This window comes from Rhinolophus hipposideros (assembly GCF_964194185.1).
Source record: "Rhinolophus hipposideros genome assembly, chromosome: 15".
NCBI lineage: Eukaryota > Metazoa > Chordata > Mammalia > Chiroptera > Rhinolophidae > Rhinolophus > Rhinolophus hipposideros.
The window spans coordinates 370,682-398,560 of NC_138061.1; the positions used below are offsets into that span (position 1 = coordinate 370,682).

Consider the following 27,879-nt stretch of genomic DNA (forward strand, 5'->3'; position numbering starts at 1 on the left):
CGCTGCTCGGCACATGCATAACGTGCCGTGTGCATGTGAGGTGGTGACATGTCACACGTGCGTATGCATGTGTGCATGTGCTTGCACACACACAGGTATGCACATGTGGAGGTGAGGTGGCACTGCATGTGTGTGCACACGGGGTACATGTGTGTAGGTGCACTGTGCACGTGTGGGTGAGAATGTGTGATGCACACGTGTGCACGTGCATGTCTGCACCAGTCTCAGCTGCAGGAGGAGGGGGGAGGGGGGGCGGGGGGAGGGGGAGGGGGAGGGAGGAGGGGGAGGGGGAGGGGGAGGGGGAGGGGGGCGCGCACGGTCTCACGCGCACGGTCTCACGCGCACGGTCTCACGCGCACGGTCTCACGCGCACGTCACACCCCTCTGAGTGTCCGCGGTTCTGCCGCCATGGGGACCAGTGATCCCCACCCGTGGGAGAGGTCACCTCTGTCCTCTGAGTCAGGGCTTTGTGCCCAGATGTTCGTGGAAATGCCAGCCCCTCCTGTTTCCCCCAGAATGCCCATGTTGGTGCGAGACTCAGTCCTGACAGCAGCTGGCTTTGGAAGTCGAGTGTCCACTAGGGGACGTCTGGGCGTCTGCAAAGCACCCCCTGCCAGAGCCCGGCCAGCGCTCTGAAGGCCGACGGTCAGGCTGCGGCCCCAGCGTCTGTGATGCTGTGAGGCCCGGGGGTCAGGGGCTGAAGGGGGAGCCGGTGCCAGGCCGAGGGCCGAGCGGTCCCCTCCCGCGAGGCACGCACAGGACACAGCGGCCGAGGTGACTGGCCTGGTGACAGCACGCTGGGCCGACGGGCAGGCTGCGCCCCCTTGACACAGTGAACACAGAAAACACCGGCGGTGCCTCCAGCGCGGGTGGGCGGCGCAGCGTGGCTCCTCGGGTCGGGCCCGCCAGGGGCTGGTGCTGACGTGGACAGTGGCACCCACGGACGTGGACGCTGTCTGACCTGGAGATTGCCGGGGGTGATACGCCCAAACTGTCGTCCCAGTCGAGTTCTTCACAGCAAGGGGGTCAGCGGGGGTGCCAGCCGCTTCTGAGAGGTTGTCACTTGGTGACCCCCAAACTCACGTGGCAGAGGGGCTCCGCTCTGCTCCAAAGCTCGGCGGGGCAGGTGGCGCGTGGCCGGCTACACGGTCGTCTCGTTCTTCCAGGGCCCCGTCCGGATGCTGCGTGTGCCGTCGCCACCGTGACGCATAGCTTCGCGCACGTCGCCCGTGTGCAGCCCATTCTGGCCGCGGAAGGCCAGGGCCTGTGTCCTCCGCACCATCTCGAAGTGGGCGGCGCCGCGGGCCGCCTGCCGGCCCGGCCGCAGAGGGCAGTCGTAGAGTGTGGGGCTGGCGCTGTGGCGCTCGGGCTGGCTGACCAAGGGGAAGGGCTCGTCCTGGGCGCAGCAGGCCAGCACGTGCACCCTTGCTGGGCCCTCAAGCGAGCTGGTGGGGCTGTCCGTGCGCGAGCTGTGGGCGCTGCCGTCCAGGCTGGACGGGATGTGGTAGGCGTACCCCTGCTCGGCCGTGGCTGCCCGGAGCAGGCCGAAGTGGTGAGGCTCAGTTCTGCTCTGGTGGCAGTTGTGCAGGGGTGGGCCGTGCCCAAAAGGGTCCTCCTCATGCATGTGGACGTGGGCGGCGTCCTCTGCCAGCTGCTCACAGTGCATTTTGGCGCAGCAGGGTGTGGCCGGCGACAGGCAGCTGACATGGCTCTGGGTGGCCTGCAGGTTGGTCATCTTGCAGTGGCCGGCAGGTGGTTGGCCGAAGCCCCTCTGCTTGCTAGGACACGGCGAGTCCTGCAGGTAGGTTGCAGGCCCCAGTGCGTCCCCATTGGCGTCGAGTGCGGGGTGGGCGTCCCTGCGGGAAGGGCAGCAGGACCACCAGCAGTGCCACACATCATCACGCTTCGCACAGTGATGGATGAGCACAAACAGCCCCAGCGTCACGCAGAAGGCGCCGTACAGGCAGCTGAAGACCATGTCCAGGAAGTGGCCCTGGGACACGGCCAGGGCCCCGAAGGTCCACGTGGCTGTGAACAGGAAGAGTGTGAAGGCAGCAGCCCGCAGCTGGGCCTGGAACGGGTGCTCGTTCTGCAGCAGACAGGCGGCCAGGGCGTCACAGCTCGGTGGCATGCCCGGAGGGGCCCTGGGACCGGCCTCCGGCCCCGCCAGCCGCTGCTGCTCCTCCGTCCGCTCCCTGAGCTCATACCTGCGCTCTGGGTGACGCCTCAGCTGGACGTGGGTGCCCAGGAAGTACACGCAGGTGACCAGGGCGATGAAAGCTGCCGGCCCGTAGAACGCTCCTAGGCTGGGCTCCCAGGCCATCCAGCAGCTGCAGGAGGAGAGTGGGTCAGCACTAGCCGCCTGGCACAGAGCCCAGCCGAACAAGGGTCACTGTCTCCAGAGCTCATTTTCCATAGTGACTGAGTGCACTTGTGTGACAAAGACAGATGAAACACAGGAGTGTGGGGGAGTTTGGGGAGCACTGGTGAGACCAGGCCTGTGGTCCACCGTCTGCCTGCCTCTCTGTGCTGCTTTTCTCAGGCCCCTATTGCCTTTCTCCTTCCTCTGCGGGGCTGGGTGCCCTGGACAGGACAGGACCAGTGCATCCTGTGGGCTTGGGCTTTTGGAGGGACAGAGGGAGGAAAGGGAGCTGGCGAGGGCTGGGATGTGACCTGAGCCCAGCACGGTACTGGTGTGAGCGTGGGGGCTGGACTGGCCTCTTCTGCAAAGGGCAGGTGTGGTCGACTGTGGGGGGAGAACCCAGTGGGGACTGTGCATGCCCTGGCCCCTGAGATGCCCGGGTGTAGCCAGCAGGTGGCCTTATGGTCGGGTGTAGCCTGGGAAGACCATCGAGGTAGACTCAGCCGATGGCCAGCCTGCTAGCCTGCCAGGGGAAGGCCTGATGTACTCAGGCTGCTGAGGACCCGGTGCTCATAGGGCGCTCGGGGGGTTTGTCCTGGGGCACTGGAGCCCACAGCACTGGGGATAGGCCTCTCGTGGGGGCAGTGAGAGTGAAAAGGGCAGTGAGGTCCCCGGGCATGGACAGGGTGGGGAGGGTCTGCGGGGTCTGACGTGGCTCCTCGTGTGGCTGGGTCCACACTCTGCTGGCCTCAGCAGTGCTGCCCGGGGGTTGCTGGTCCCCCAGGCCACTCCCATCTTCCGAAAACCAGCCGATGGTGCTCAGGGAAAGAGGTTGGGGGAAACTGAGTCTGTCAGGGAGGAGCGCAGTAACTGCATGGTCTCAGCTGGGCCTTGCCTCATTTCAGGGCATTTCAGTCTGTCATCCACCAGCGGCTGTGACGAGTGGAGGTGGTATCACTGGTCCCGGGAGGACCCTGCAGGAGCCTTGCCGATGGCTATCCCCACCCCCTCAGCGCCTGTACTCACTATGCGGAGTCCTCGTCTTCCGTCCCATAGTTCCTGATGTTCGTGGCGGCTGTGACTCCACAGATAATGAAAGGAACCCCTCCACTGATGAGGTAGAACCTGCGGCGAGAGGGAGGCCGCTCACTGCACTTTAAGCCCAGCTGGGCCCCCCAAGGACAGTGCGGCATTCAGGGCAAAGGTGGGAGTGACGGCCCGGGGGTCCTGGCCAAGGAGTCATCAGTCAGAGGCAGCACCAGCCTCTGACCAGAGAGCCACGGCCAGGGCCTCTCCTCTCCTTCTCCCCTCCCCCTTCTCTTGGCTTTGCGTGCCCTGCTCTCCCTGCACATCCCCCTCTTGCCCTCCCCTCACCCCCAGTCCGCTGGCTGTTGTACTCCTGCAGAGACAGCCCAGGCCAGGCCCCAGTGCCATGTCCCTAGAGAGAGGAATGACATGGGTCTCAGGTCTTTGGGTGGGAGCAGGGTGACCCTGCCTACTGTCACTTTCCGTGACCCCTGGGGACTCTGCCTCCCAGAATTCTACACCCCGAGAATACATCCTTTCTTCAGAATAAAGAGAAATAAAGACATGTTCTAACAAAAATAAAACTCAGAGAATTGCCATCAGCTAACCTGCACTTCAAGAAATGCTAAATGGAGTCCTTCATGCTGACAGACAGTTGGAGGAAGGGAAGAAAGGACACTGGAAAGCTGAACATGAGGGTAAATATAAAGATGTTGTTTCCTCTTCTTTAAAATACATATGATTGTTTAAAGAAAGAGTATTAACTCTGCCTTGTGACGTTTATCATACATGCAGGGGTGTTCATATGTATGGCATCTGTCACATAAGGATGGAGGGAGGGGAGATGGTCCCATACAGTTGCAAGAGTTCTAATATATTTACATGAACTAGTAGAATGTTCCCACTAAATAGACTGTGAAAATGCTCTGGATTTTAATCCTTAAAGCAACCACAAAAGAATAATAGGCAAAAGCTAATAGATAAAGTGAAATTTAAAAAACTATTAAAATAATCCAAAAGAAGGAAATTACAGAGAACAGGAGGAACAGAAGAGAAAAAGAAGTAAAAACAGAAAACAAATAGTGAAATGGAGACCTAAATCCAATGAAATCAAAATTCCATTAAATTTTAATGAACTAAATACTCCAAAGGCAGAGACCATCCATTGATTAATAACAGAGAGCAAGTCACAGACTACCTACAATAGAAGCATTTAAAATATAGAGAGGGAGGCCTGGTGGCTCAGGCGGTTGGAGCTCCACGCTCCTAACTCCGAGGGCTGCCAGTTCGATTCCCACATGGGCCAGTGGGCTCTCAACCACAAGGTGGCCTGTTTGACTTCTCAACTCCCGCGAGGGATGGTGGGCTGCGCCCCCTGCAACTAGTAACGACAACTGGACCTGGAGCTGAGCTGCGCCCTCCACAACTAAGATTGAAAGGACAACAACTTGACTTGGAAAAAAGTGCTGGAAGTACACACTGTTCCCCAATAAAGTCCTGTTCCCCTTCTCCAATAAAGTCTTTAAAAAAAGAAAAAAATATATATGTTGATAGTTAATGGATAGAAAAAGCAACCCATACAAACAGGGGGCCCAACCAGGAGTATCTACATTAACAGCAGATAAAACAGGCCTTAAGAAAAAAGACAAAGAGGGACATTTCATAATGATATCAGTGTTAATTCACAGGAAGACTCTGCAAGCAAGAATGTGTGTGTGCCCAAGAAAAGATTCAAAAAATGGGAAGCAAAATGGACAAAGTTAAAGAGATAAATAGAGAATTCCAAAATCGTAGTTGGTGGTTTTAACTATCCTCCCATAGCAACTGGTAGAACAAGTCGTCAAAAACGTCAGTAAATAAATAGAACAACATTAATTATTTGGCCCTAATTGTTCTTCTTAGAACATCACAACCAACAGTGGCATGGCAGTCATTCTCTTCAAGCACATGTGGTCTGTTCATCATGACAGATGATGTGGTGCTCCATAAAACAAGTCTCAATAAATTTAAAAGCACGAAAATCATGCAGAGTGTATTCTCTGACCACAATTAAATTAAATCAGAAAATAATAACAATAATACAGCTAGGAAAACCACAAATATCTGGAAATAAAATAGCATATTCTAAATAATTCATGGATCAAAGAAGAAATCACAAGGGAATTTAGAAAACATTTAAAATAGGGAGGAAAATAGAACATAAGATTTCTGGGATGCAGCTAAAGCAGGCTAAGAGGGACATTCATAGCTGTGAATGTGTCTGTGGGGAAAAAAGGAAGGTCTAAAGTTCAGTGAGGTAAGATTCTACCTCAACAAAGCAGAAAAATAAAAGATCGGAAAGGAACCAGGAAGGAGATAATAAAGATAGGAGCAGAAACAAAGAAAAAAGAAGTCCTGAGGACGTGATGTACAGCAAGGCAATTACAGTGAATGACACTGTGTTGCATATTTGAAAGTTGCTAAGAGAGTAGATCTTCAAAGTCCTCATCACAAGTAAAAAGTGGTAACTGTGTGGCTGATGGACGTTAACTAGATTTATTGTGGTGATCATTTCATAATATATACAAATATGGAATCATTATATTTTCCACCTGAAACAAATAGAGTTTTACATCAGTTATACCTCAATTAAAAAAAAAAAAGATAAAAATAGTGAAAATTACCAAGGCAGAAGTTGATTTACTGAAAAAAATCAACAAAACTACACACCTCTAGTACGCTGATCAAGAAAGGACAGAGAATACAAATTGTCAGCATCAAAGATGCTTATCATCGCCCATCCCACAGATGGAAGGAGTAAGAGTACAGACGGTCCCGACTTAGCATAGTTTGACTTGTGATTTTTCAACTTTGCGATGGTGTGAAAGCAATTTGCATTCATTAGAAACCATGCTCTGAATTCCAAGTTTTGATCTTTCCCGGGCGAGCAACATTCAGTTTGATGCTCTGGTGGTGCTGGGCTGCGGGGTGATCATGGGGGGCACACCCATACTTTGCAGTGCTCCGTGTGCCAGTGTTTTCAGATATTGTGTTCTGAGCATGTGTAAGGGGGGCTCAGCTAAGCTATGATGTTCAGTAGGTTAGGTGTAGTAAATGCGTTTCCGACCTACAATTTTTCCAACTTATGATATCAGGATGAAACCCCATCATAAGCCGAAGAGTATCTGTATATTATGTACAAGTATACGAGTTCTGACAATTAAGTTCGTGAACTCATCCTAGAAAAAGTGCTACATACCTCACTGCTGAATATCACTATGGTCACCTTCGAAATACTCCTCTTGGGAAGCTGTGCACCCACGCCAGCGCCTAGTCCACCCTTTAAAGCGATTTTGGGACTCTTTTTCTGGAATGGCTATTTGAGTTGTCATCGTATTACCCTTGATGTCCTGAATGTCACCAAAATGTCTTCCTTTCAATATTTCCTTTCTCTTCGGGTAAAGAAAGAAGTTATTGGGGGCCAGATCAGGTGAGTAGGGAGGGTGTTCCAATACAGTTATTTGTTTACTGGCTAAAAACTCCCTCACAGACAGTGCCACGTGAGCTGGTGCATTGTCGTGATGCAAGAGCCAGGAATTGTTGGCGAAAAGTTCAGGTCGTCTCACTTTTTCATGCTGCCTTTTCAGCACTTCCAAATAGTAAACCTGATTAACTGTTCAGTTGGTACAAATTCATAATGAATAATCCCTCTGATATCAAAAAAGGTTAGCAACATCGTTGCAACAAGTTCCTGACTTCCTATGTTAACAATTCAGCAATTCAGATGAAATGGATACGTTTTTGGAAAAAAACCTAACAAATTACCAATATTGAAACATGAATAATTAGGAAGTCTGGATACTCTGTATGTAGTAAGAACATTGATTCAATGTCCACAAACATCTAACTGAGAGACTCCAGATCCCGGGAGGATCACCAGTGAATCTGATCACACATCTAAGGAAGAGACGATACTGGTATGATTTAGGCTCTTCCAGAAGCAGAGGAGGGGGTGCCCTCTGGTGCAGTGTGAGGACAGCATAAGCTGGTACCCAAACCGGAGGAGGACACAGAAAGAAGTGAATGCCCTGGCAACCTCCATCGGGGACGCAGGCACAACATCAGTGACAGTGTGTTATCAAAGGAAATCTAGGACTTCATGAAGAGGATGAACCATCAGACCCATACGATCGTCGTAGAAATGAGCAGGTGTGTTGTTCATAAGCCAGTCACTTCATCATAGAAACGCAATAAGGAGAAGCCACGTGATCGTCTCACAGACGCAGGGAAAGCCTCTGAACACACGGCCATCCCTGCTGAGAGCTCAGCAAACCAGGACACGGGTCTCCTCCATCGGCTGAGGCCTCTGTGAGACCCGTCAGCCAGGTCCTACCTGACGACGAGGTGCTGAAGCTCCCGAAGGTCAGGAACAGTGTAAGGCTGTCCCTGTCCCACTCCTATGAAACACTGTCCAGGAGATCCCAGCACTGTGATAAGGCAGCCAAGAAACAAAGGCTCCCTGAGCGAGGAGGAAGTACTTAGTTTGTGTTGCAGGCACTAATCACCTGAGAAATGCAGTGGGATCCATGGAGAAGGAGGGCTGGGGAGGGAAGGGAATTAGGAAGGTTGCAAGGCTAATACACAAAGGTCAGTGCTGCTTTGTATAGAAGCAGGAAACACCTGGAAAACAAAACAGCTATTTACAATGACATAAAACCATAATCTCAGCAGACTCTTTAAGTTGACAAATTTATTCTAAATTTATATAGATATGTAAAGGACCTAGGCTGTCTACAGCCATCATGAAAAAGACACAAAAAGATGGAGGATTCACATGACCGGACTTCAAGATTGACTATGAAGCCACAGGAATCAGAGAAAACACTGACAAACTGATGACAGACCCTTGGCCCCAGCCCTGCCCAGATGGGCGCTGGGCCCTGGTGGGGAGAACCGCTGAGCGCTGCCTGCTCTGCTGGGCCCCGTTCCTCCTGGGGTGAGGCCGGGGCCCACTTGACCATGAAGCACCCAAACCGAAATCTGTTTGGGCGGCACTTCCAGCCTAATGACAATCAGTGACTGGTGACGAAGCCCTTCCAAGCGCCTGCTTGGTCCAGAATTCAGTCCCCTCACCCGAAGCCTGTCCAGGTCCAGCCCCAGCCCCTGTGCTGGCTCTGCCTGAGCGCCCTCTGCCTGGACCCCCGCCCTGTGCGTCTCAGGGCTCTGCCCATTGGCTGCTCCAGGCTCCACTCTTACCTCCTGAGAAGGTGCTGCATGCCTGTCTCACCACGTTTCGTTCCCTGCATACCTGAGGTCACCCCACTGTGACTCGGGCCAGACCGTGCCTTGTGAGCCTCACTGGGCCCACAAATACATACATACATACATACATACATACATACATAAATGCCAAACTGAAAAAAAAAAGGGACCAGACCTTTCCCGGGGCCTGTGGTGTGGGTAGACCTCTGGTTGGGGGGTCTCCAGCACCCTGACCTCTGTGAGGGGCCTGGGGCTGTCCCCAGACTCGCACACTCGCCTTGCTGCTGATGGGTACTCATGGTCCAGGTGGAATAAACCAACCTTGGGACACAGAGAAGCTGGGTGGGGGCGTAGGGTGGTAGGTCAAGGGTGGTCTCCTAGCTGGGGCTCGCGACTTCCAGGAGATGAGACTTGTGCTTCCCTGCAGCGCTCTGTGGTCACAGCCTGACCAGAGAGCCAGGGCAAAGGGCAGGGCTGGAGCCGGCTCCCTGGGGAGGGCCTTTGCCAGGAGCTGTGGGCCTGTGCCCCGCACATGCAGGGGGTCCCTGGATATGTCATTTTGTCTCAGCATCTGCTCCTCTGGGGACAGGAGGCCGTGGACAGCAGGTGGATCAGGGCCTCTCTGTGGCCCACCCACCATTTCCATTAGAAACAGTGACGGGACCCAGGATGAAACGTTAGGAGGGGTGGTTGCTTTGGCCAGCAGACAGAAGTGCCAGCATCTCAGCATCTCGTCTCCAGCACTGCACCACCGCCCACCACCAGGATCCGGTATCTGTGATTATCTAGCTGACAATGACCTGAGGCCAGTTGGGGTTTCTGAGTTTCAGTGCCACAGGTCTTTTCTAAGCCGGTTTAATGTCTTAAATGGAGCATTTGTTTGAGTCCCTCTGTATATGTTTACAGCTAGTAATTAGCAAGTCCTCTAGAGCCATCTGGAAAATTTAACTTTGAAACCCAAGCGCCTGCCTCCCACAGTGCTAGGCAGCCCACATCCTGCCTTTTCTGATGCATTAACTGTGCTCTGGGATGCAGCTTTCCAGGTTAGGCTCGGCCAGGCCAGGCGTCGGAGGGACCACAAGAGAGAGTGGGGACAGCAGAGTGGGTCAGTTTCGCCCTCTTCTGCAGGGTTTGCACTGTGGCCTGAGAAGCGTTCCTGCAGAGAGAGCCCAGGAGCCGTGCTGCAGCTGGGCAGGGTCCCCAGAGTTGGCACGTGCTGCAGGCTGGACGGAGGTACAGGCAAGTGCCCTCCACCCCTCACGTAATCCAGGTGTAAGTGCATCAGTGCTGGTGCATTTTTCGAGAAACCAGCAGCAGACCTCAAATAATAGGAAAGTACTTAGTGCACTTATCCGAAAGGGCAGGACAGATTGCAAAGTTAGGGTGTGATTACATGCAGTCGAATGGGAAATTGGCCTCTGAGCTTTCACAAAGCCACAGCAAGAAGGTCCATTTGACTCTGAAGTAGCTTCCTTTTGGCTGACTGCTATGGCCTAAATGTGTGTCTCTCAATTCCGATAGTGGAGCTTTAACCCTGAGCGATGGTGGGAGGTGAGCAGGTCTGAGGGGGAGCCCCAGGCTGGGGTCAGTGCCCCAGGGAGCCCCCCTTCTGCCAAATGAGGACAGGGAGTGTCCTTCCCCGGCCATGCAGGTGTCTGATCTGAGACCTCCAGCCTCTGGAACTGGAAAGAAATGTCTGTTGTTTACAAGGCCCCAGTCTGTGGTGTCTGTTTTATTTTTTTAATTTTATTGGGGAATATTGGGGAACAGTGTGCTTCTCCAGGACCCATCAGCTCCAAGTCATTGTCCTTCAGTCTAGTTGTGGAGGCCACAGCTCTGATCCAAGTCCAGTCGCCGTTTTCAATCTTTAGTTGCAGGGGGCACAGCCCACCATCCCATGTGGGAATTGAACCGGCAACCTTGTTGTTAAGAGCTCGTGCTCTAACCAGCTGAGCCATCTAGCTGCCCTGTGGGGTCTGTTTTAACAGCCCAAACTAAGACTTTAAGGGAGGGAGTAGAAGAGTGGAAAGGTCTGTCTCCTCAGACACCCTCCCTGAAGGGGGCCGACTAGTGGAGTTCAGAGGGGACGTCCCACCGTGTGCAGCCTGGCCCACCTGAAACGGCAGCTGTGCACGTGCAGTGCTACCCCCGCCACGTCGGCCAGCGCCCACAGAGCGGCTGTGCTGGGCGACCCGGCTCACTCAGTTATACGCGTATCTCCCACGGTGACAAGATGGCAGGCAAACTAGAGCCGTGGGGAGAGTGGTTTCAGTGGAAGCTAAAGAGAATTCAGGGCACAGAGTCCTGAGCACGTTCACCATCTTTCGGGAGTTGTGCTCCTGTCTTGTGGATAGGGGTCAGCTCAGAGTACGTGACATCCGGCCCTCTTCCTTCTCCTTCAGTATTTCTCAACCCATCTCTTTCTCACGCGCTCTTCTCTCTTCTGTCACCCAGCTGGAGTGAGCAGAGTCGCAGACTTGCCAGGAGAAGGCTGCGTGGCCGTGCAGGAGGCAGGGAGCCTGGGGCCTGTCTACTCTCTGGCGCCTGTGGCTGGCGTCCGGGAACCTGGCTCTGGAGCGTCCTCAGCGGCTGACGGATAGGCTGTTGTGAGTGCTGGGCCCACAGCAGGATGTGGGACACCTGCTTTCCTCCGGGGATCTGAGGGTCAGCCGCTGTGGTGGCTGAGCAGGCAGGGCTGCCTGTGTGGCCAGTCCCACTGAAGCCCCGTCCGAGCAATCAGCCATGTCCCTGGAGGGAGGGGCAGGCTGTGCGTGGGTCCTCCATGTGGGGGCGTCGACACTCGTGTGGCTGTCCAAGTGGTGCCCCAGGCCCTGCCCCACAGATACCCTGCCGGCAAACCCAGCCCCTGGCCTCCACTTGCTCTGGCTGGCTTGGTCTGCTTTCAAACTCAGTGAAGTGACCTCGCCCTTACCCTGGTCGTGCCCTGTATGGCCCTGCGTGGCACGTGGTGACGCCCTCCCAGCCAGTATAATAACCTCTTCCTTTGAAACCTCAAAGGGTTTCATTTCCTCCTTGGCCTGCCCTGGTGAGACGGCTGCAGGACCTTCCCGGCCAGGGGACAGCATTGGGGAGTCTTGCCGGAATCTTCCAGACCCAGTCCTGTGAGTGAGCCGGGCGGCATGAGGCCCTCAGACGGCCCACAGTGGTGGTCAAGCCTGCTGGCCACTCACACTCAATCAGGTGCTGTCCTCCCACATCCAGCTTAGGTTCCGCTCTGACGCTGTTCATTCGAGGACAGTTTAGAAAATATTTACCAAATCTGTCATTTCTCCGTTCAGTTTCAACACTTAATGCGTAGGAGCTGTGTGTCCAGCTCTGAGATAGAGAGAGAGAAATAGCTTTCCCTTCCACCCACAGGGACGGAGCAAAGATCTGCAGTGACACATACTTGGACAGGTGCCAACCACAAGCCATGGGGTCAGGAGGACGGCTGGTGGTGCTTGAGAATCTGGTGGGCTGGACTGTCCAGCAGAGTAGTCTGGCCCAGGGACTCAGGCTGGCATTCTGGACAGAGTAAGTCACCTTGAGGCTGGGGAGCAGATGTTCATCCCCACAGCAGAGTGCCAGGGACGAGGGCTGCTGCCAGGCCTCGGGGCCAATGGGGGGCCCCTGCACGCATTCAGAGGTGGAGACACAGTCAGGCTTCCACATTAGGTAGAAATTCTGGAGGAGGAGTGGGGGCCAGACGGAAGGGTGCCGAGCATGGAGCTGGAGGCCCGGGGGGGAGGGTAAGTCCTCGCCAGGGCAATTAGAGAGAAAGAAATATAAGCCATCCAGATTGGAAAGGGAGAAGTAACGCTCTCCGTATGTGCACACGACACCACGTGAAAGAGGCTGCAGCAAAGCCCCCACAGCTAGCAGTCGGCAACGCCACAGGACAGATCAACCTGCGAGAACCACTCGTCTGACGAGGCATCAACAACGACATCCGAGGACATTAAGAAGGCAGTCCATTCACAATCGCATCAAAGAGTGCTTAGGAAACAACTGAACCGAGGAAGTGGGGCTCGTGCCCTGAAAACCATAAAAGTTTGCTGAAATAACCGAAGACCTACATTAACCCCTGTCACAGGTTGGATTCTGTTAGTGCCACAATGTAAGTGCTTCCGGAAGTGCTCAGTCAATGCAGCCCATCAAAGGCCCAGCAGCCGAGAGTGGCTGTTTGCAGAAGTGGAAAAGCGGACCCTAATATTCACAGGGACCCTGATTTGCCAAAACCACTGTGAAAGAGAAGACCCATGTGCCTCGCTGCTCCTTGACCCGAGGGAAATGTGCTGGATGCCGCAGGTCGGGGGTCTCAGTGGGGCGGCCCCTGCGCCAAGAAAGGACTCACCCAACGCTGGCCCGGCCACATCAACCCCGTGCTCACACAGAAAGGAGCCACGCCTGAAATGTTCAGCCACCCGGGGCCATGCGGCCTTTCGTGGCCACAGTTCCCTTGAACTCTCAGGAATGGGCTTCGTTTTCCCCAAAGCTGAGAAGAGGGGGCTCTTGAGAGACCCCAGCATGGCACTTACAGGAAAGGGAGGGCTCTGAAAGTCCCATAGGCTGACTCCTCCAGGAGCAGCCCCCTCAGTAGCTGCAAAGGTGGCAAGTGTTATCTGTGTGGCCAACTGGCCACCAGCGTCAACGTGAGAAATTAGATAATTGGCCACTGATTTCCCGAAGCATCGAGTGCTCTGAGTTCACAGCTGCTTGCTTCTCATTTCTCATCAGAAAACTAACTGCAGAGCTGGGCTGGGAGGACATAGCTCCTTCCAGCACAGACTCGGCCGGAGATCGGTCGAGGCCCCCGCGGCTTGAGGCCTGTTGGTGCTGGAGAAGCACCAGGCTGCTTCCCAAAAGGGTGCCTGTTGTGGGGCCCGAGGGAAGAGCCGTCTCTGCAAAGGTCGCCTCTGGGTCAAGCTGGAGGAGGAGCTGCTGGGTCCGGGTGTGGACAGCTGACCCTGAGCCCCCGGGGTCTGGGAGAAAAGGCTTGGGCCCCTGGCCCGCTCGCCCAGCCTTTGGGGTGGTCACCACAGCTTCTGGTCTCCTTGGGGAAGGCCCAGCATGTGGGTCGCCAAACCCAGGCCAGACTGGATACACAGAGGCAGAGGGGAAGCCCATGGCTGAGACCTGAGTGGACACCCCCCAAGTCTGCACCCATGGAGAGACTGGAATAGAGTGGGTCCCCAAGTCTGCACCCACGGAGGGTGCGTACACAGAGCTGGATGTGCCAGTGGTCGCGGAAGCCACTGGAGTCACAGCACCACGTGCCCCCACATCAAGGGTTTTTAGTATAAAAGAATGGGACTCAGAGGGAGGGGGTGGTAGAGCGATCTCTAGGCAGCCCAAGAGGAACCGCAAGTTCCAGAGCGACCTGTACGTGTGACCCAGGCCTGCGCCCACAGAGCTAGCAGCACCTGGGCGTGTGGTTTGGTCGCCCACAGTTTGAAGCCACCAGAGAGAAAAGAGCCACGGCCTCCATTTCATTCTTCAAAAAACCAGGCAACTCCTCCATGAATCAATCACAGACCAGGAAATGCATTTTGAGATTGACTTTTAAACCGGTGACTGGGGCCTCCCTGGCAGGACACATGAGCTCACGAGGCCCTGCCCCCGGCCGTGTTGGCATAAGCACCACACCCCGGTTCCACATGGCAACATCTGCTCAGATTTGAAAACCAAACAGTGCTAGGAAAGCTCTGGTAGAGGTCACCTTGGTTACCCAAACAACACAGGGCACTGTCTTATCTGCCTCCAAATGACTTCTCACAGCTTCTAGGCACCGGACGTGTTGCCGGCTGGCCCTTTCTATTAGGAGCTAGACTGAGCTTAGTCTGAGTGGCTGGGCATCCACGGGCCCCTTTGCATGGGCCACAACCTTCACGGGACCACCTGCCCCCTTGAAGCCTCTCGTCCTGAGGAAGTCACAGGACGACCGGCTGGAACGGGGTGTCACGCGGGGTCTCTACTCCTGCTCCCCGCACAAGAACGCAGGACATGGTGAGGCCAAAAAGGAACACCCACGGAGCCATAGGTAGGGGAGTCAGACCACTATAGTCTCGCTGGCGGCTGGGTTGGAGACACGGGAAGCAGGAGCCACAAGATCCGCCACCTGCTGTCTGCTTCTCTGCCAACCAACCCCTTGCTAACTGCAATCCAAGCCTCTCTGCACTCCACAATCCGCCCTGCTAGCTTAGCCACGGCAGTTATATCAGTGGCCAATGGCTAACCCGTAACAGCTGATGGCTATCTACTGCCCGAGCCAGCACCTTCCACGTGAGGCCGAGAGCCTGGAAACTGCACTCCTGGCTCTGTCCCCACAGGGGGCCACTGTCCAAACCCGCAGGCAACCCCAGACCGAAGGCCCACCCACAGTCACCTTGAATCAGCAACGGAACTACCTTGGTTTCCCAGCTAAGCAGCAGGTGCCTTAGATCAGAGACCAGTGAACAACAACCCACACCCGGGTCTTGCTGACCCCACGGGAGCCATCTCCACCACGGGAGCCATCTCCACCACGGCCTACCATCACCTGGAGCTCAGCAGCACTGGAGGGATACTCTGGCTCCCTCAGACTGCAGGCCAGCCGCAGCCCCCAGCACCCTTGCCCTGCACCCTCCCCCTGCACCTTCCCCCTGCACTCTCCCCCTGCACCCCTCCCCCTGCACTCTCCCCCTGTACCCCTCCCCCTGCACCCCTGTCCCCAGCAGCCTGCCCCACTCCTGGCCACCTGTGTGGATTGCATCATCCTTGGGCCACTTTGCGGAGCAGGCTGCAGGTGAAGGGCTGGGGCTTTCACAGCTCGGGGGGCGGAGCTTGGGTACCTGAGCAGGGGCTGCTGGGCGTAGGGCTGCTGGTCAGCGCCAGGGCAGGGCGGGGTCTTCTTGGTCACCTGCTTGTAGATGTTCCGGGCAGTGACTGCAATCCACAGCATGGTGGACAGCGTGGAGTAGTGCAGCACGATTCCCACCTGGGGGGAGAGGCCCGTCAGCCCCCGCCCTCCCAACCACTCATCCCCAGAGCCAGTCTACACCCTCCCACACCTGCTCATCCTCAGGGGACAGCTCAGCAGTAACAGGAAACGTGGCTGCAGGAGGCACTGGGCTTCTTGGGTCAGGCAGACGCCACACTGCACAGGGGCCTCGGAGCTCAAGGGAGTCGCCTGGGCTGCAAAGGGCCTGCAAGCTTTGCTCTCCTGCAGAGGGGTGGGGACGGGGACCCCAAGGGCCTATTCGAGAGGCGTCCCTGGGTGTGGCCCTCTGGGGCTGGCTACATGTGTGGCTCTGAGTGGCATGAGTCCCACACGTGGGCCCATGTGCACACGTGCCTGTGGTTGGACCCTAGAGCTTCAGGGAGCTGGTCTACTGGACCCTCCCCAGACCTTGGTTCGCACAGGTGCCACCAAGTGTAGGAGGGCAGCAGGGGCCTGCCAGGTGCCAGTGTTTGCCTGTGAGAGAAAGCACCTTCCGGATCACATAGTCAAGTCCGCTCCCTGAGAGTCAGGGCTGCTCCCAGCTACGAGAGAGCGTGAGTCTGTCCCATTGCCCATACTTCCTGCATTGCTAGTCAGCCTTCCAGCTCCACCGCTCTGTAAGCGAGGTTACCTTTCAAGTAATAACCTGACATTTTGTAAGGACAAGGAAAACATGGCTATAATTGGAAAGGATATAAATGTTGAAAGAACACAGCTTCTCTGAATAAAGCTAGCATTACAATGACTTATCAAATCCACAGCTCAGTTCCTACTGCTGAGAAAGCTCCACAGCAACTGAGGAGAACTTGGCGGGGCGGGGGCCAAGGCCCAGCGCTGCGCTTAGGGCTCCCCGCGTGCGCGTGACCAGTCCAGCCTTTGCCTCACTGGGCCTGGGCTTCCCTTGCGTCACGTCACGTGGGCTCCGTCTCAAGCACATGGTCTCACCCACCTGGCGACGGGAGGCAGCGCTGGGAACTGAGGGGACGAACTCTGTCAGAAGAAGAGGCAGGCAGGGGGATCGTGTTGCTGGCCCTCAATGGAAGGATGGTCTTTATTTTCAGGGGACAGCAGGGTGGCTATCGTCAGGTATTAATAGAAATAGTCAGAGACGCGTCCTCAGAAGGAGCCTGACCCGAGGTCTCGTCTTGGGAGCTGACCAGGAGAGGAGAACGCCATGCAGGGCCAGGTCTGAGCCTCGCCCAAACAGCACGTTTGGGGATTTTGAGAAGGTGAAAACAGTAGAACGCTGTCTCCCAAACACTGCCTTACGCTGCACACGTGCAGAGGTCACAGGGACAGCGCCCTGGCTTTCAGACAGGCCTCTGCCGCCATCCCAGGCTTCCAGGCCCGGGCAGCACTGATGCCTGTTATTCCGTGAGGACCACGGTAGCCGTGTGCATGTCCATGACCACTTAGTACGTTAATGAGGCACACGGTCAGTTCTGTTGCCATAACAACATCTGTTCTCCCCAGCTTCAGAGCTTTGGACCACGTCTCGTACATTGTTTCACCGGAAGGTGGAGTGGCACTTGGACAGGGGAGGTTGGCCCGAGTCCTGTGTCCAGCACCAGGGCGGTGCTGGGTGTCACTCGTCAAGGCGGGGGCCACCTGGCTGCCTACAGTGAGTTGGCACAAGCAGTTATGGAGACCGAGGAGCCCAGACCTGCCGTCGGCAAAGTGCAGACCCAGGCGACTGGTAGCGTGTTGCTCACTGTGTCCCAGTCCAAGGGCAGGAGACTGATGTCAGAGCGAGACAGGCAGCACAGAGTTCGTCCTCACTCAGCCTTTTGCGCTATTTGGATTCCCAGAGGACTGGGCGAGGCCACCATGCCAGGGAGGCCGTCTGCTTGCCTCGTGATCCCAAACATCCTCACAGAACACTCAGAACCACGTTGGACCCGTCACATGGACACACAAAGCAGCCACAACCCTTCCTGTGCGTCCTGGCCTCTCGTGCACCAAAGGGAGGAAGGACCTGAGCTGGGCAGCCTGGCTGACACAGCCTCTGCTGGCGCCTGCAGAGCACAGGCGGCCTTAGATAACTGTCACCGGAGAATGTCACCTTGAGGGAGGCTCACGGAGGTGGCCAGTGCTGCACTCCCACCCCTGTACCTGCTTCCCCTGCGCTCTGTGGGCTCCTCCCTGGGTGCACTGTCCATGCCCCCCACTGGCAGGGGGCTCTGCACAGTGGAGGAAGGCAGTGTGGGCTTGTTCTCAGCTGTGCCACAGCTCCCACAGGCCCCGATGCATTTCTGGGAATGAACGAGTGGACAAATGAATGATGCCCCTGCTACCTTCTGGAAACACAGTTGGAAGATCAGGACGCATGCCGTCCAGAGCTCAGGGCTGGCTGCCTCCAGCAGTGTTCTGAGGTTGTCACCACGAGACCTGATCTTGGCAGATTTTGCCTCTCCAGTCAATTCCAGGCCTTCACTGGCCCATACCCACCTCGGAGCCTGGCCTCCACACCAGCTGAACTGGCCAGGGCTTGGGCGCCATGAAGGCACCTGGCAGACACAGGACATCTTCCAGGGTTTGGGGAGGGTGTGGGCTCCCCAGGGCCGGGACCTCTGTGTGGAGGGGGGAGGCTGGCTGCACTGCCTGCGGCACCCACAGGCTCTTTCCTCCCTGCTGGGCCCCGGCTCATGGACACTCGGGTGGAGAAGTATGGACAGAGATAGCAATCGTCAGTCAGACACCCTGCTCCACACAGTGCTTACGGGCAGACTGTGCCTGGGACGTCCTGGGCGCTGGTGTCGGTTGTTCCCACACCTAGCGAAAGGTGAAAGGACATGGGTCTGCCTCTCAGCGTGGTTTTCAGGTATGTGCTGGGCCCAGGATGGGCTTCCCGAGGGGTGGGTGGCCCTGAACATGGGCTTTCAGTAAAGTGACGTCTCCTCTGTGTACAGGAGTCTGGGGAGGGTGGGCTCAGGGCACCAGGGTTCTGGAGTAGGGCGCTGTCTCACGGGGGTGGTCCCTCACTTGTGGGTGGGCAGGTGTGGGGACAGGGACTCCCTGCTGATTGACCCCCAAGGCACCCTGCAGGAACCGCCTCATGCCCCCCGGTCTCCACGGTGAGTCACTATCCACTGCCATCTGTGCAGGGGGACAATTGTCTCGTGTGGGCACATGGCCACTGAGGTCAGAGCCAGTACACACGGGTCCTAGGGGATTAGGATGCAATAGCCCCACGGCCTTCAGTTAAAGCCTGTTGAATTCACAGCAAGCAAGGAAACAAGGAGAGCGATATGACCTCCTGGGGGGCGGCTGCCAGTGTCCCCGCCGCGTGGCCTAGGGAGATGTGCCCACAAAATGACAGAAACCAAACACGAGAATCCTTGGTGACATGCTCCATAGTCTGTGGGGCAGCCCTCACCTGGCCCCTACCTGGGTGTTGGAGGACACTGCCCACCTGGGTGACTGCCCACCTGGGGTGACTGTCTGCCTGGAGATGAGCCAGGGACATGAGCAGATGGGCTGGGCAAGGGGCTGGAGAGAGGGGAGTATGGAGGGGGCTCGGGAGTGGCTGCAATGGCCGGGCTCCTCTCCTCACTCTAGTTTGTGGAAAGGCGGCTTCTGAGTTCTGAGTGGCTGCCTGGCCGTGCTCCGGTGATAGCTTCTGCTGCCGGATGAGGTCTCAGCATCAGTGTCCATGGACGGTTCCCTGGACGGGGTAGCGGGGGGCCCCATCCACCCCGTCCTCTGTGAGGCAGTCTCTGTGGGTGAGGGGCGCGTCCCTATTCCTGGCCGAGCACGGTTGGTTGGACAGTAAACTTGCAGTTAGCGTGCAACCACAGGCCTCAGAGCCAGCTGGTGCAATTGAAAAGTAAGTTGTTTACGTGATGGACGCTGGGCAAAGCCACAGACTCACCTGGGTCTGCAGCAGGCGTGCTGGCCGTTTAACCACTGCCCTCGAGACACAGCTGAGCACACACTCGAGTGTGATTTCATGGCAGTTACCACACGTTTCCCCTAGGGAGGAGCACGGAAGGCCCTTCACTGTGTACAGAGTGACAGCGTGCAGCACTCACCGCCTGGCACAGTGTCCGGTACTTGGTGCGGTTGATGCCCCCGGCGAACGCCGTGAAGGTCAAGGCCGCGTGCAGGCAGAGGTTCAGGAGCGTGTGCCGGCCTTTCCTGCTGATGCGAATGGCGCTGCGGGAAACATGGTTTCCATCAGGAGCCGGGTGTGTGTGCATGGGGCCTCAGCAGGTGTGTGTGCATGGGGCCGGGCCGGAGGGGACACCCAAGGACAGGGTCACGGGAAGGCAGACGGACCGCTGAGTGCACCCGCTCGTGGGGCTGTGGGTGGTTTGGCGTGAAGTCGCCCTGGGACACTCAGCTGTAAGGGGTTTGGGGAAAGCTCGAACATGCTGGTCACTGACCGTGAGGACACGCAAGGCCTGTCCAGTCACAGAGACAGAGGGGCGGAAACTCCGGCTCATGCCTCCTGCCCCCCAGGACAGGCTCTCTCTGCCCTCTCTGAGCAGGAGTCTAACACCTTGAGAGGAGGCGTGACTCTGACCGATAAGATGACCCCTAGCAGCACGCCTGTCCCTGCACTCAGACGTGGCCAGTGGCTGTGACCACACCGTGACCCTGCCTGGCCCTGGCTGCAGCCACGGCGCCCCCGCCGTGACGGTGGCTGTGACGGTGGCCGTGACGGTGGCCGTGACGGTGGCCTCTCCCTCTGACTGTGGTCTAGGCGTTGCCTGGGACTTAGATTGGGGGTTTGCCCCTGACTGTGGCCAGGACCCCTCCCCACATTTCCCAGGTGAGGAGGACACTCCTAGGTCACCTCCCCACTCCAAGGCAGAGGTGGCCAGGAAACCAGCTCAGTAGAAAACCAACTAGCCTTCCTTTTCTAGGAAAAAAGGCACAATGCAAGGTGAGTTAGGGTCTGCTGGCTGCTTTAACTTCCACGGACGTGGGCTCTTGGGCACCTGAACTCACTCTGCGTCGTTGGGGGAAGAACCCTCACCCACGGGTAGGAACATAGAGGCTGGAATGAGGGCCACGGCTGTCCCTGACACTCAGGCCGCCTCCAGGGCCACCCGGGGGCTGGGCGGGCTCAAGCTGGCTGGCTCGTGTGAGGGACCTTCCAGGTACTTCTTGCTACAAGGTAGGAGACCCCACTTTAGGGCTTGCCTGTGCCGGTGAGAGCAGGAAGCCTCAGGGCAGAGCGGGGCCTCACCTCCGGTGCACGAGGTATGTGATGACGGAGGCGAGCACGCACAGCAGCATGACCGCCGTGCAGGCATAGACCACCGGGTGCAGGAACTCCCCTGGGTGCTGGGGCAGAGACAGCACGGTCTTCAAATCCTGGAGGGAACACAGAGCGGGGCACGTGAGAAACGTGGCCGAAAGCCTGTGCACGGCAGAGCTGGGGCGTCTCCCGTAGGCCCCCCCGGTGCCCCTGCGAGTCGTTCAGGACATTTTCTGAATCGAGGGGTTTGCTAGGTCTCAGCGAAGCAGACAGCCTGCCACGGTGAGTGCTCCGGCAGGGGGAGCCCTGGCCTCGTGGGCTCCCCACCGGGGACTCTACGTTCAGTGGGTGCTCAGTGAGGCCGAGGGGCTCTGACAGCCCTCGGTCATGTCCCTCGTGACTGGCTCCCATCAGCTGCTGCCCTGGCAGCAGAGAGACCTCCGCATGAAAGTCCCTGGATGCCAAGGGGACCCCTCATAGTCTGACCCCCAAGGGACCCGGCCGACCATGAGGCCAGAAATAGCAGCCGCGGCCAGAACAAGCAGACGACGGGATGCGACCAAGGGAGGCCGCGGTGGTGCTGGCAGACAGCAGGGGACACCACGGCACTTCAGTCCTGACCGTCCACGGTTCAGGGTTCTGCAGGGCTGGCGCGGACGTGCGCAGAGCAGCCGCCTTCCACCTGGAGCACAAGCTTTGGCACATGCACCCAATCCCCCTAAGCCGTGAGCTCGGGAAAGACGGCCATCAGATACCACTGCCGGGTGACAGGGACACCAGGCTGCAGTGCCCACACAGGAGACCTAGTGGTCCTGCCTGCGCCGGCCGACCAGGACGGCCATGCCTGCTGCTCCCTGAGGGGTGTCTGCGGCCCAGGCTCGTGCAGGAAGCCGACCTGGCCTTACAGCCACACACGACAGCGGGCAGGACAGCACAGCTGTGCCCTCCATCCTGCAACGTGGACCCTTCACCTGCGGGGGATGCGCTTCTGCGACAAAGGACGGAACTGCCTGTTGGTGAAGAGCAGTGAAGTGAAGTCACTGAATGCCATCGTTTGGGGGACATTAGCCGCTGACGTCCTGGGCTGCTAGAAGCACTCACACACCCTAACTCTGGGGCATCTGCCATCAAGCGAGGGCGGGAAGCGGATCCTGGTGGCCCCAGAGAGTTCTAAGGTTCGCCTACATTTGTCACGCTTCCTGCCAAATGCGAAACTGCGAGTCACTTTTCTTGGTCAAATCCTGACCTTCAAATTATCTTTTCACTCGCCGTTTCTTCCACAAGTAGGTTGTCGGCAGGAGAATACCTGGGCACCAGCCATGTCCCCAGGCGATTCCTGCCGGGGGGTGGGCGTTTCCCTCCCACGACATCCACCCAGGGTCTAAAACAGCCTCACTGTTCATGTACAGCCGGCTGGCCAGAGCATGGGGGTCACTCTGGACATGCGGTCCACCCTGTGTCCAGCCCCTCCCTACTTGTCAGGCCAGTGTCCTGGTCCTCGCTGAATGGTGGGGTGGGTTCCACACCTCGGGGGCCTTGCCTCCGTGGACTTTCATGGGGGTGCTGTCACTGTGGTGTGAATGCCGGGGACCTGCACTGCCCCCCAAACACCCCTGACTCTTGGTGGGGAGGGGTGTGGGGCGGGGATGATGGCAGAGAGCACAGCTGACGTCCTGACGGCCTGTCCGTGTGATGTGTCACAGCACATCCGTCCCCAGGATTGCAGAAGCACCTGGCACCCAGGACCTACATCAGAGCTTACACTGAAACGCATCTTATCTGTCGGTTCTTAGTCACATATGCAAACCCCCTTTCTGTTAGGTAAGTCACATAGAAGCCAGATGGGTTTTCCTGCAAACACCTTGGAGCGTCCTTTCACAACACAGGCTTTCCCTGCCGCCGCCGGCCAGCGTTCTTGTGCTGGGACGTCACCAGCCTTCGACTCTCTCTTCCCCTCCGAGGGCCCAGTTTCGAGGCTTCTGTGGAGGGCAGGCAGCCGAGGGGCCCCCAAACCCTGAGTCCTGAGCAGCTGCACCCACAGTGTATGTTTTATACGAAACATTCGACTCCCTTTGGACTCCTATTTTTTTTTCTCCAAATCAGTTATCAGCAGTGCCTTTCTACATTTTTAGAGGTGACATTTAAAATTCAAAGTAGGTAATACAGAATGGAGATATATTTTCTATTTTAAAGTTCACACATGTACAAGCTCCTGTTGGGAGAAGGTACTTTGCAAGCTTTCCATGAGAAAATCCTCACGGTGGTCGGGTGTGTGGCCCTCAAAGCTGACTGACTGCTCCAGACACGTCCCCAGAGGCCCCGGACCCAGCAGCACCAGGGCCAGTGGTCGGAGCTGAGGCCTCACAGCAGAAAGGCTGGGGCGCGGGACAGGAGGCCCGGACGCCAGCCTTCTCGCCTCCACGAGGTCTTGGCCAGGCCTGCGGTGGCTAGGGCACACCAAACGTCCTTCCTCCCGGCTCTGTACCAACCAAGACTGATTTCATTACAGGCTGATGTCCCTTGTCGCCTTTTCAATGATAATTGCATCTTATTGACCCGTCAACCTTCCATCAAAGTGTTCCCTCGGGAAAGGCAGAGGCAAAAGATAAGTAATTTATTCATTCGCAGCACAAATTACCCTAATTGGATGTTACATTTACATAGTTTGTTACAGTTGCCTTTGGACAGGCGTGTGGGCTGGTCGGATTCTGAAGAGCTTTGCACAGAAACACGGTGAGAAGGACCAGAGGGACGTTCCTTGCAGACCGGGGGTTACTTGCTCAAAATTGTTCATGGTAAGGGGCCTGGTTAGATGGGTGACACTCCATTTTGGGGATGAAGGTAGGTTTTATAAGTGTTTAGAAATTTAAATATCAGACCGAGTAAAAGCAACACACAAAAGTCACTGAAGTTCTGAAGCGTTGGCAGGACCGAGGGCCGTCCTCCAGGTGCCCCGGCAGGCGGCTTGGCAGTGGCAGCCACGGCCACTCTGCTGGCCGGCTTCGGGCCCGGTTCTGACTCGGCTCAGACCACCCGCAGGTCCCACCCTCTCGGCCCCTCTGCCCCCACCTGGCACCGCCCTGAGCCAGCCCTCCCGGCTCGCCTACGGCACCAGCTTCCTTGGTCCTCACCCCGCTCCCACCCTGCACTCTTTGGGGGTTTCAATTCCTTTGTTCCCTTTTTCAAATGTGGGGTGCTTCTGTGCAGAACAGGGCTGTGCAGGGCACGTGTGTCTCGGCTCCAGGCACGGCTGGGACAGGCCTGGCCTCTCACCCTGTTCTGGCTTTGTGCCCCTGAAGGACATGGCCAAGGACACTGTGACACCACGCTCAGCCCTGCCCTCGGCATGTGGGGGCTCGGCCGGAGTTGCTATGAGAGCCCCAGCCCTGCTGTCTCTGGCACCTTTAGGGCCTAGGGCACCCCCGAAGCGAAGCCACCGAGTGGCCGTTGTGTCACTAGAGACTGGAGCACCCCTCATCGCGACCTGGTGCTGCAGCGACTGTGAGCAGCAGAAGCTGCCACCCCAGGGGCCACTCACTGAAGTCACTTCAGGCCGTAAGCCAGTGGCTGGGAGAGCAGCGCCCACCTGTGAGGCCAGGGCTGCCTCCCTCCCACCGGCCTCAGTCAGACCTCGGACTATCTGAAAGGAAACAAAGTGCGAGGGTTTGGACAATGCCTGCTTCCAGAGCCTGAAGACAGCTCGTTGCCCCAGGGGACTGTGAGGGGTCCAGGAGATCACAGGCCACACTCCAAGGGGCACCCTGGACCTGCTGCTTTTGGGCCCCAGCCGCACAGCACAGAGACACGGTGAGACACGCCGGCCACCTCTGCTGGGTCTCCTGACAGCTGTGATGACGAGAAGGGGATCTGCGGGCCTGGGCTTCAGATGCTGGAGTCTGGGCGGCCACTTGGCCACAGGCCTCCGAGTCCCTACCCCGCACCGGACGCAGACAGAAGCACAGGCTGGGACCCAGCACAATTCAGCTTCAGCGTGTGGCCGCAGACGCCTCTTTCCCCAAAGGATCTAGAAGGTCGCCTGCCAACCTCAGGTGGCAGGCTCCCCATGGCGGGGGCTCCCCCCCCCCCCCCCCCGCGACCCTGTGGTGAACTTGGCCGCACACCACACGTCTACACCGCGGACTCAGACACACACGGCAAAGTGCTCGCGCCAGAGTCGCCGCCCTGCACGTGAGGCTGGGCACTCCACGCCTTCCAGAAACGCGGCCCAGTGCACCGTCCTCTAGGAGGGACAAAACCCCAGCACACTGCTGAAACCAGGTGCTCCAGGCACTGCCCACCCGGCTGGTTTTCGGTCTTGGGCCGGCCAGCGCAGCGTGCAGACCCATTGGCCTCAGACGGAGCCGGGCGTGTGCAGAACGGGCACAGAGCGGACAGAAGGCACGTTCTCAGCTTTGGGGAGACCACGTAGTGGAAGGGCTGACGAGTCAGGGTGGGGAGGCACAGAGGGGGCAGCCAGCGGCTGCGAGGTCTGAGGGGCGGGCCAGCGCCTCCTCCTGTGGCACCTCTCAGCGCGCCCTCCCTCTGCCAGTGGGACCTGTCATGTTCCACTGCCAATGGGGATCCAGATTTGAGGATGAGGAGCTTTGAGAGCTGCCACCCTGGAGGCTGAGGCCCTGCTGGGCGTGGCCTCTGTGGGCAACAAGTGCTCCACGGAGCTGGGGGCCGGGCCAGCTGCCGTCTTCTCTGAGGAGTGGCCCGTGCCCAGGACACGCAGCCTCTCGGATGTCTGAGAGGCAGGTTGCTGCCGTCCTTCCAGCCTCCAAGGCCCCAGTAGGGCAGCTTTGCGAATCATGCTGGTTTTTGGCAAAAAGCATCTCTCCTGTTTGGACATTTCCACCCAAGAAGACAATGAACCAGGTCCTTATGAAGCAGACAACCGGGTCTGCATGAGGACTCGCTGTCGGCATCTGTGCCATGGCCGCTGCCGGCGCACTGTCCGATGGCCATCAGCATTCCCTGCACGCGCCCTGCCACTGTCCCTTACAAACACACACAATGCATTATTCACTCAGCCATCAACCCTCCGGCGTCCCAGTCGGCAGCAGCCACCATGAGGCTCCCGTGAGGACCCGCACAGCCCCCTTTCCAGTGAGACACACTCCCCGTTTGCTGCACGTGCTGCCGAAGCCCACCATGGCGCCCTCCTGTTGTTCTGCCAACTTTCTGAGGGGAAGGGCTGCCAGGGGACAGCCGTGTGCCAGGCGCAGGACAGAGTGGAAGGGACCCCAGCCCAAGGCCATGGATCTGCCTGAGACGGGGGCACAGGGCAGACTCTGCTCTGCTGATGAAGTGATTCAACATTGCGGCAGCTGTCAGCTAATTAGTATGACCCACATGAGCAAGCCAGAGCCGGCAGGCGGCGGGCAGCGGAGTCCCGCCTCCCTGCAGCCCGCCCCCGCCCCACAGGCCCCCCGCCCCCAAGGACCAGCGTGTGCCCACTGCCTGCTAACTGCCCAGGAGACAACTCACTTTTCCTGCCTGGAACCTCGGTGACTGGGTGGCCGCCCTTGGCGTGGCCCCCGCTGGGCCCCAAACGGTGTGGCAGGCGTGGACTCACCATGAGCGCTGCGAAGTTGTGGGTCAGTGCTGGGTGGGTGACGGTGGGTCGCTGGCCACCGGCTATGTGGCGCCTTTCTCCCCGCCAGCCTCCATGGAGGTCCAGAGGTCAAGGTCCCAGACAGCAGCCAGAGTCCAGCCCCAGACCACGGGCCTCGAGGCTGCTCCCACCTGTGAAGACAGGGCTGGTCAGGGCGGGGGTCCGCCCGCTGCTGCAGCCCCCCGCAACCCTGGAGTTGCCACCATCTCGGCTGTTCTCAGCCCAGCCGCCTGTTGGGCTGTCTGGCTCGGGCCTGTGCTCTGCCAGGGACGACCGGGGCTTGGGGGCCTGCATGGCCCTGGTGGAGGCAGACACAGCCAGACTGCCCTCTGGGGAGCTCTTCCTTCTCCATATTTAAAAATCAACCTCTGCTTGTCATCCAGCACAGGAAACTGAAGCCGACCGTTTCGGCTGCCTGTCAGTTTAAGTCAAGAGAATCAAATAAACCTTGAATTAACCTCCCAGAGAACAGCCAGCCCTGGACAGGTGGAACCTTCCGCTGCCCGGATGTGGCCGACCTCGGGCAGCCGTTTTCCCCCGCACACAAGCATTTTGGCGGGGGCTCCATGCCCTCGGCTTGACCCAAAGTTGATCAGAACCTGCATTTCCAAGAGCGGGATTCACCTCAGCCTGTTGGCACTGACGTCCGCCAAATGGCAGTGAACGGACGCTGCGGCCAGACATTGCAACCTGGCCTCCCCCGTCCTGCTGCTTCCCCACCTGGGCCACCCCCGCCCCAGACCCCACGGAAACGCCGCCCAACTTCTCACCTATTTTGGCAGAAACAGCTGGAGTGGCAACAGTGCTGTGCTTCCCCTTGCCGGCAGGACGAGGCGAGCTCCCTGTGCCGGGCAGCAGTCCCCCATCCCAGGAGCGGTGGCTGGGGCTTGCAAGTGGAGTTGTCAACAGATTGCAAGCCTGCAGCGCGGTGTCACAGCCAGGCCGGCAGACATGCAATGCAATTCTCAGCAGGCAGCTTTCAGAACTCGGCGACGACTGCCAGCCGCCTCTGCGCCTGCTTCCGAGGGCGAGGGCGACAGCCGGGACCACGGGCCGGCGGGAAGCAGGAGCCGTAACCATGGGGATGGGGGAGGCCGCCGGCGCGGGGCCGCTCCCTGCGGCAGGCTGGGAATGGTTCTTCCCGCGCCCATCACACTGCAGAGCGATTTAAAGAGACAACCGGCCAGGTTTTGCCTTCGCTTCCAGCCGAGTAGGACAACTCACGTTAACGTGTCTCTGTGAGAGGATGCAGGGGGAGGACTGGTGATTTCATTTTTAAAGGAAACCCCTGTCGGTTGAGGGCTCCAAGCACAGAAATGTGAACACGGGAATTGATTTTGGAGGAATTTTCATAGTGCTTGCGTGAAAACATCACGTTGCTGAACCCACAATGAGTCCCTCCCAGCATGAGCCGGCAGGGTGGTCCTGCAGGTGTGCACCGAGTGGCC

At 57.7% G+C, this 27,879-nt stretch overlaps 1 protein-coding gene across 3 annotated transcripts; it reads right to left on the reverse strand.

Annotated features, from left to right (window-relative positions):
- Positions 1-125: 125 nt before the first annotated feature.
- ADGRA1 (adhesion G protein-coupled receptor A1) lies at positions 126-27,563 on the reverse strand. Of its 3 annotated transcripts, none has more exons than XM_081074515.1 (7): positions 27,202-27,563; positions 26,393-26,562; positions 20,803-20,930; positions 19,640-19,763; positions 15,460-15,605; positions 3,389-3,487; positions 126-2,330 (listed from the first exon to the last, which is right to left on the reverse strand). In XM_081074515.1, the coding sequence occupies exons 2-7, from the start codon at positions 26,393-26,395 to the stop codon at positions 1,142-1,144; spliced, it is 1,689 nt and encodes a 562-aa protein (XP_080930641.1). In that variant the 5' UTR covers positions 26,396-26,562; positions 27,202-27,563; the 3' UTR covers positions 126-1,141. The 3 variants fall into 3 exon arrangements, with proteins under 3 accessions (XP_080930641.1, XP_080930642.1, XP_080930643.1); XM_081074516.1 differs by having other exon boundaries at positions 20,757-20,930; XM_081074517.1 differs by lacking the exons at positions 26,393-26,562; positions 27,202-27,563 and having other exon boundaries at positions 16,558-19,763; positions 20,803-20,823.
- Positions 27,564-27,879: the final 316 nt, after the last annotated feature.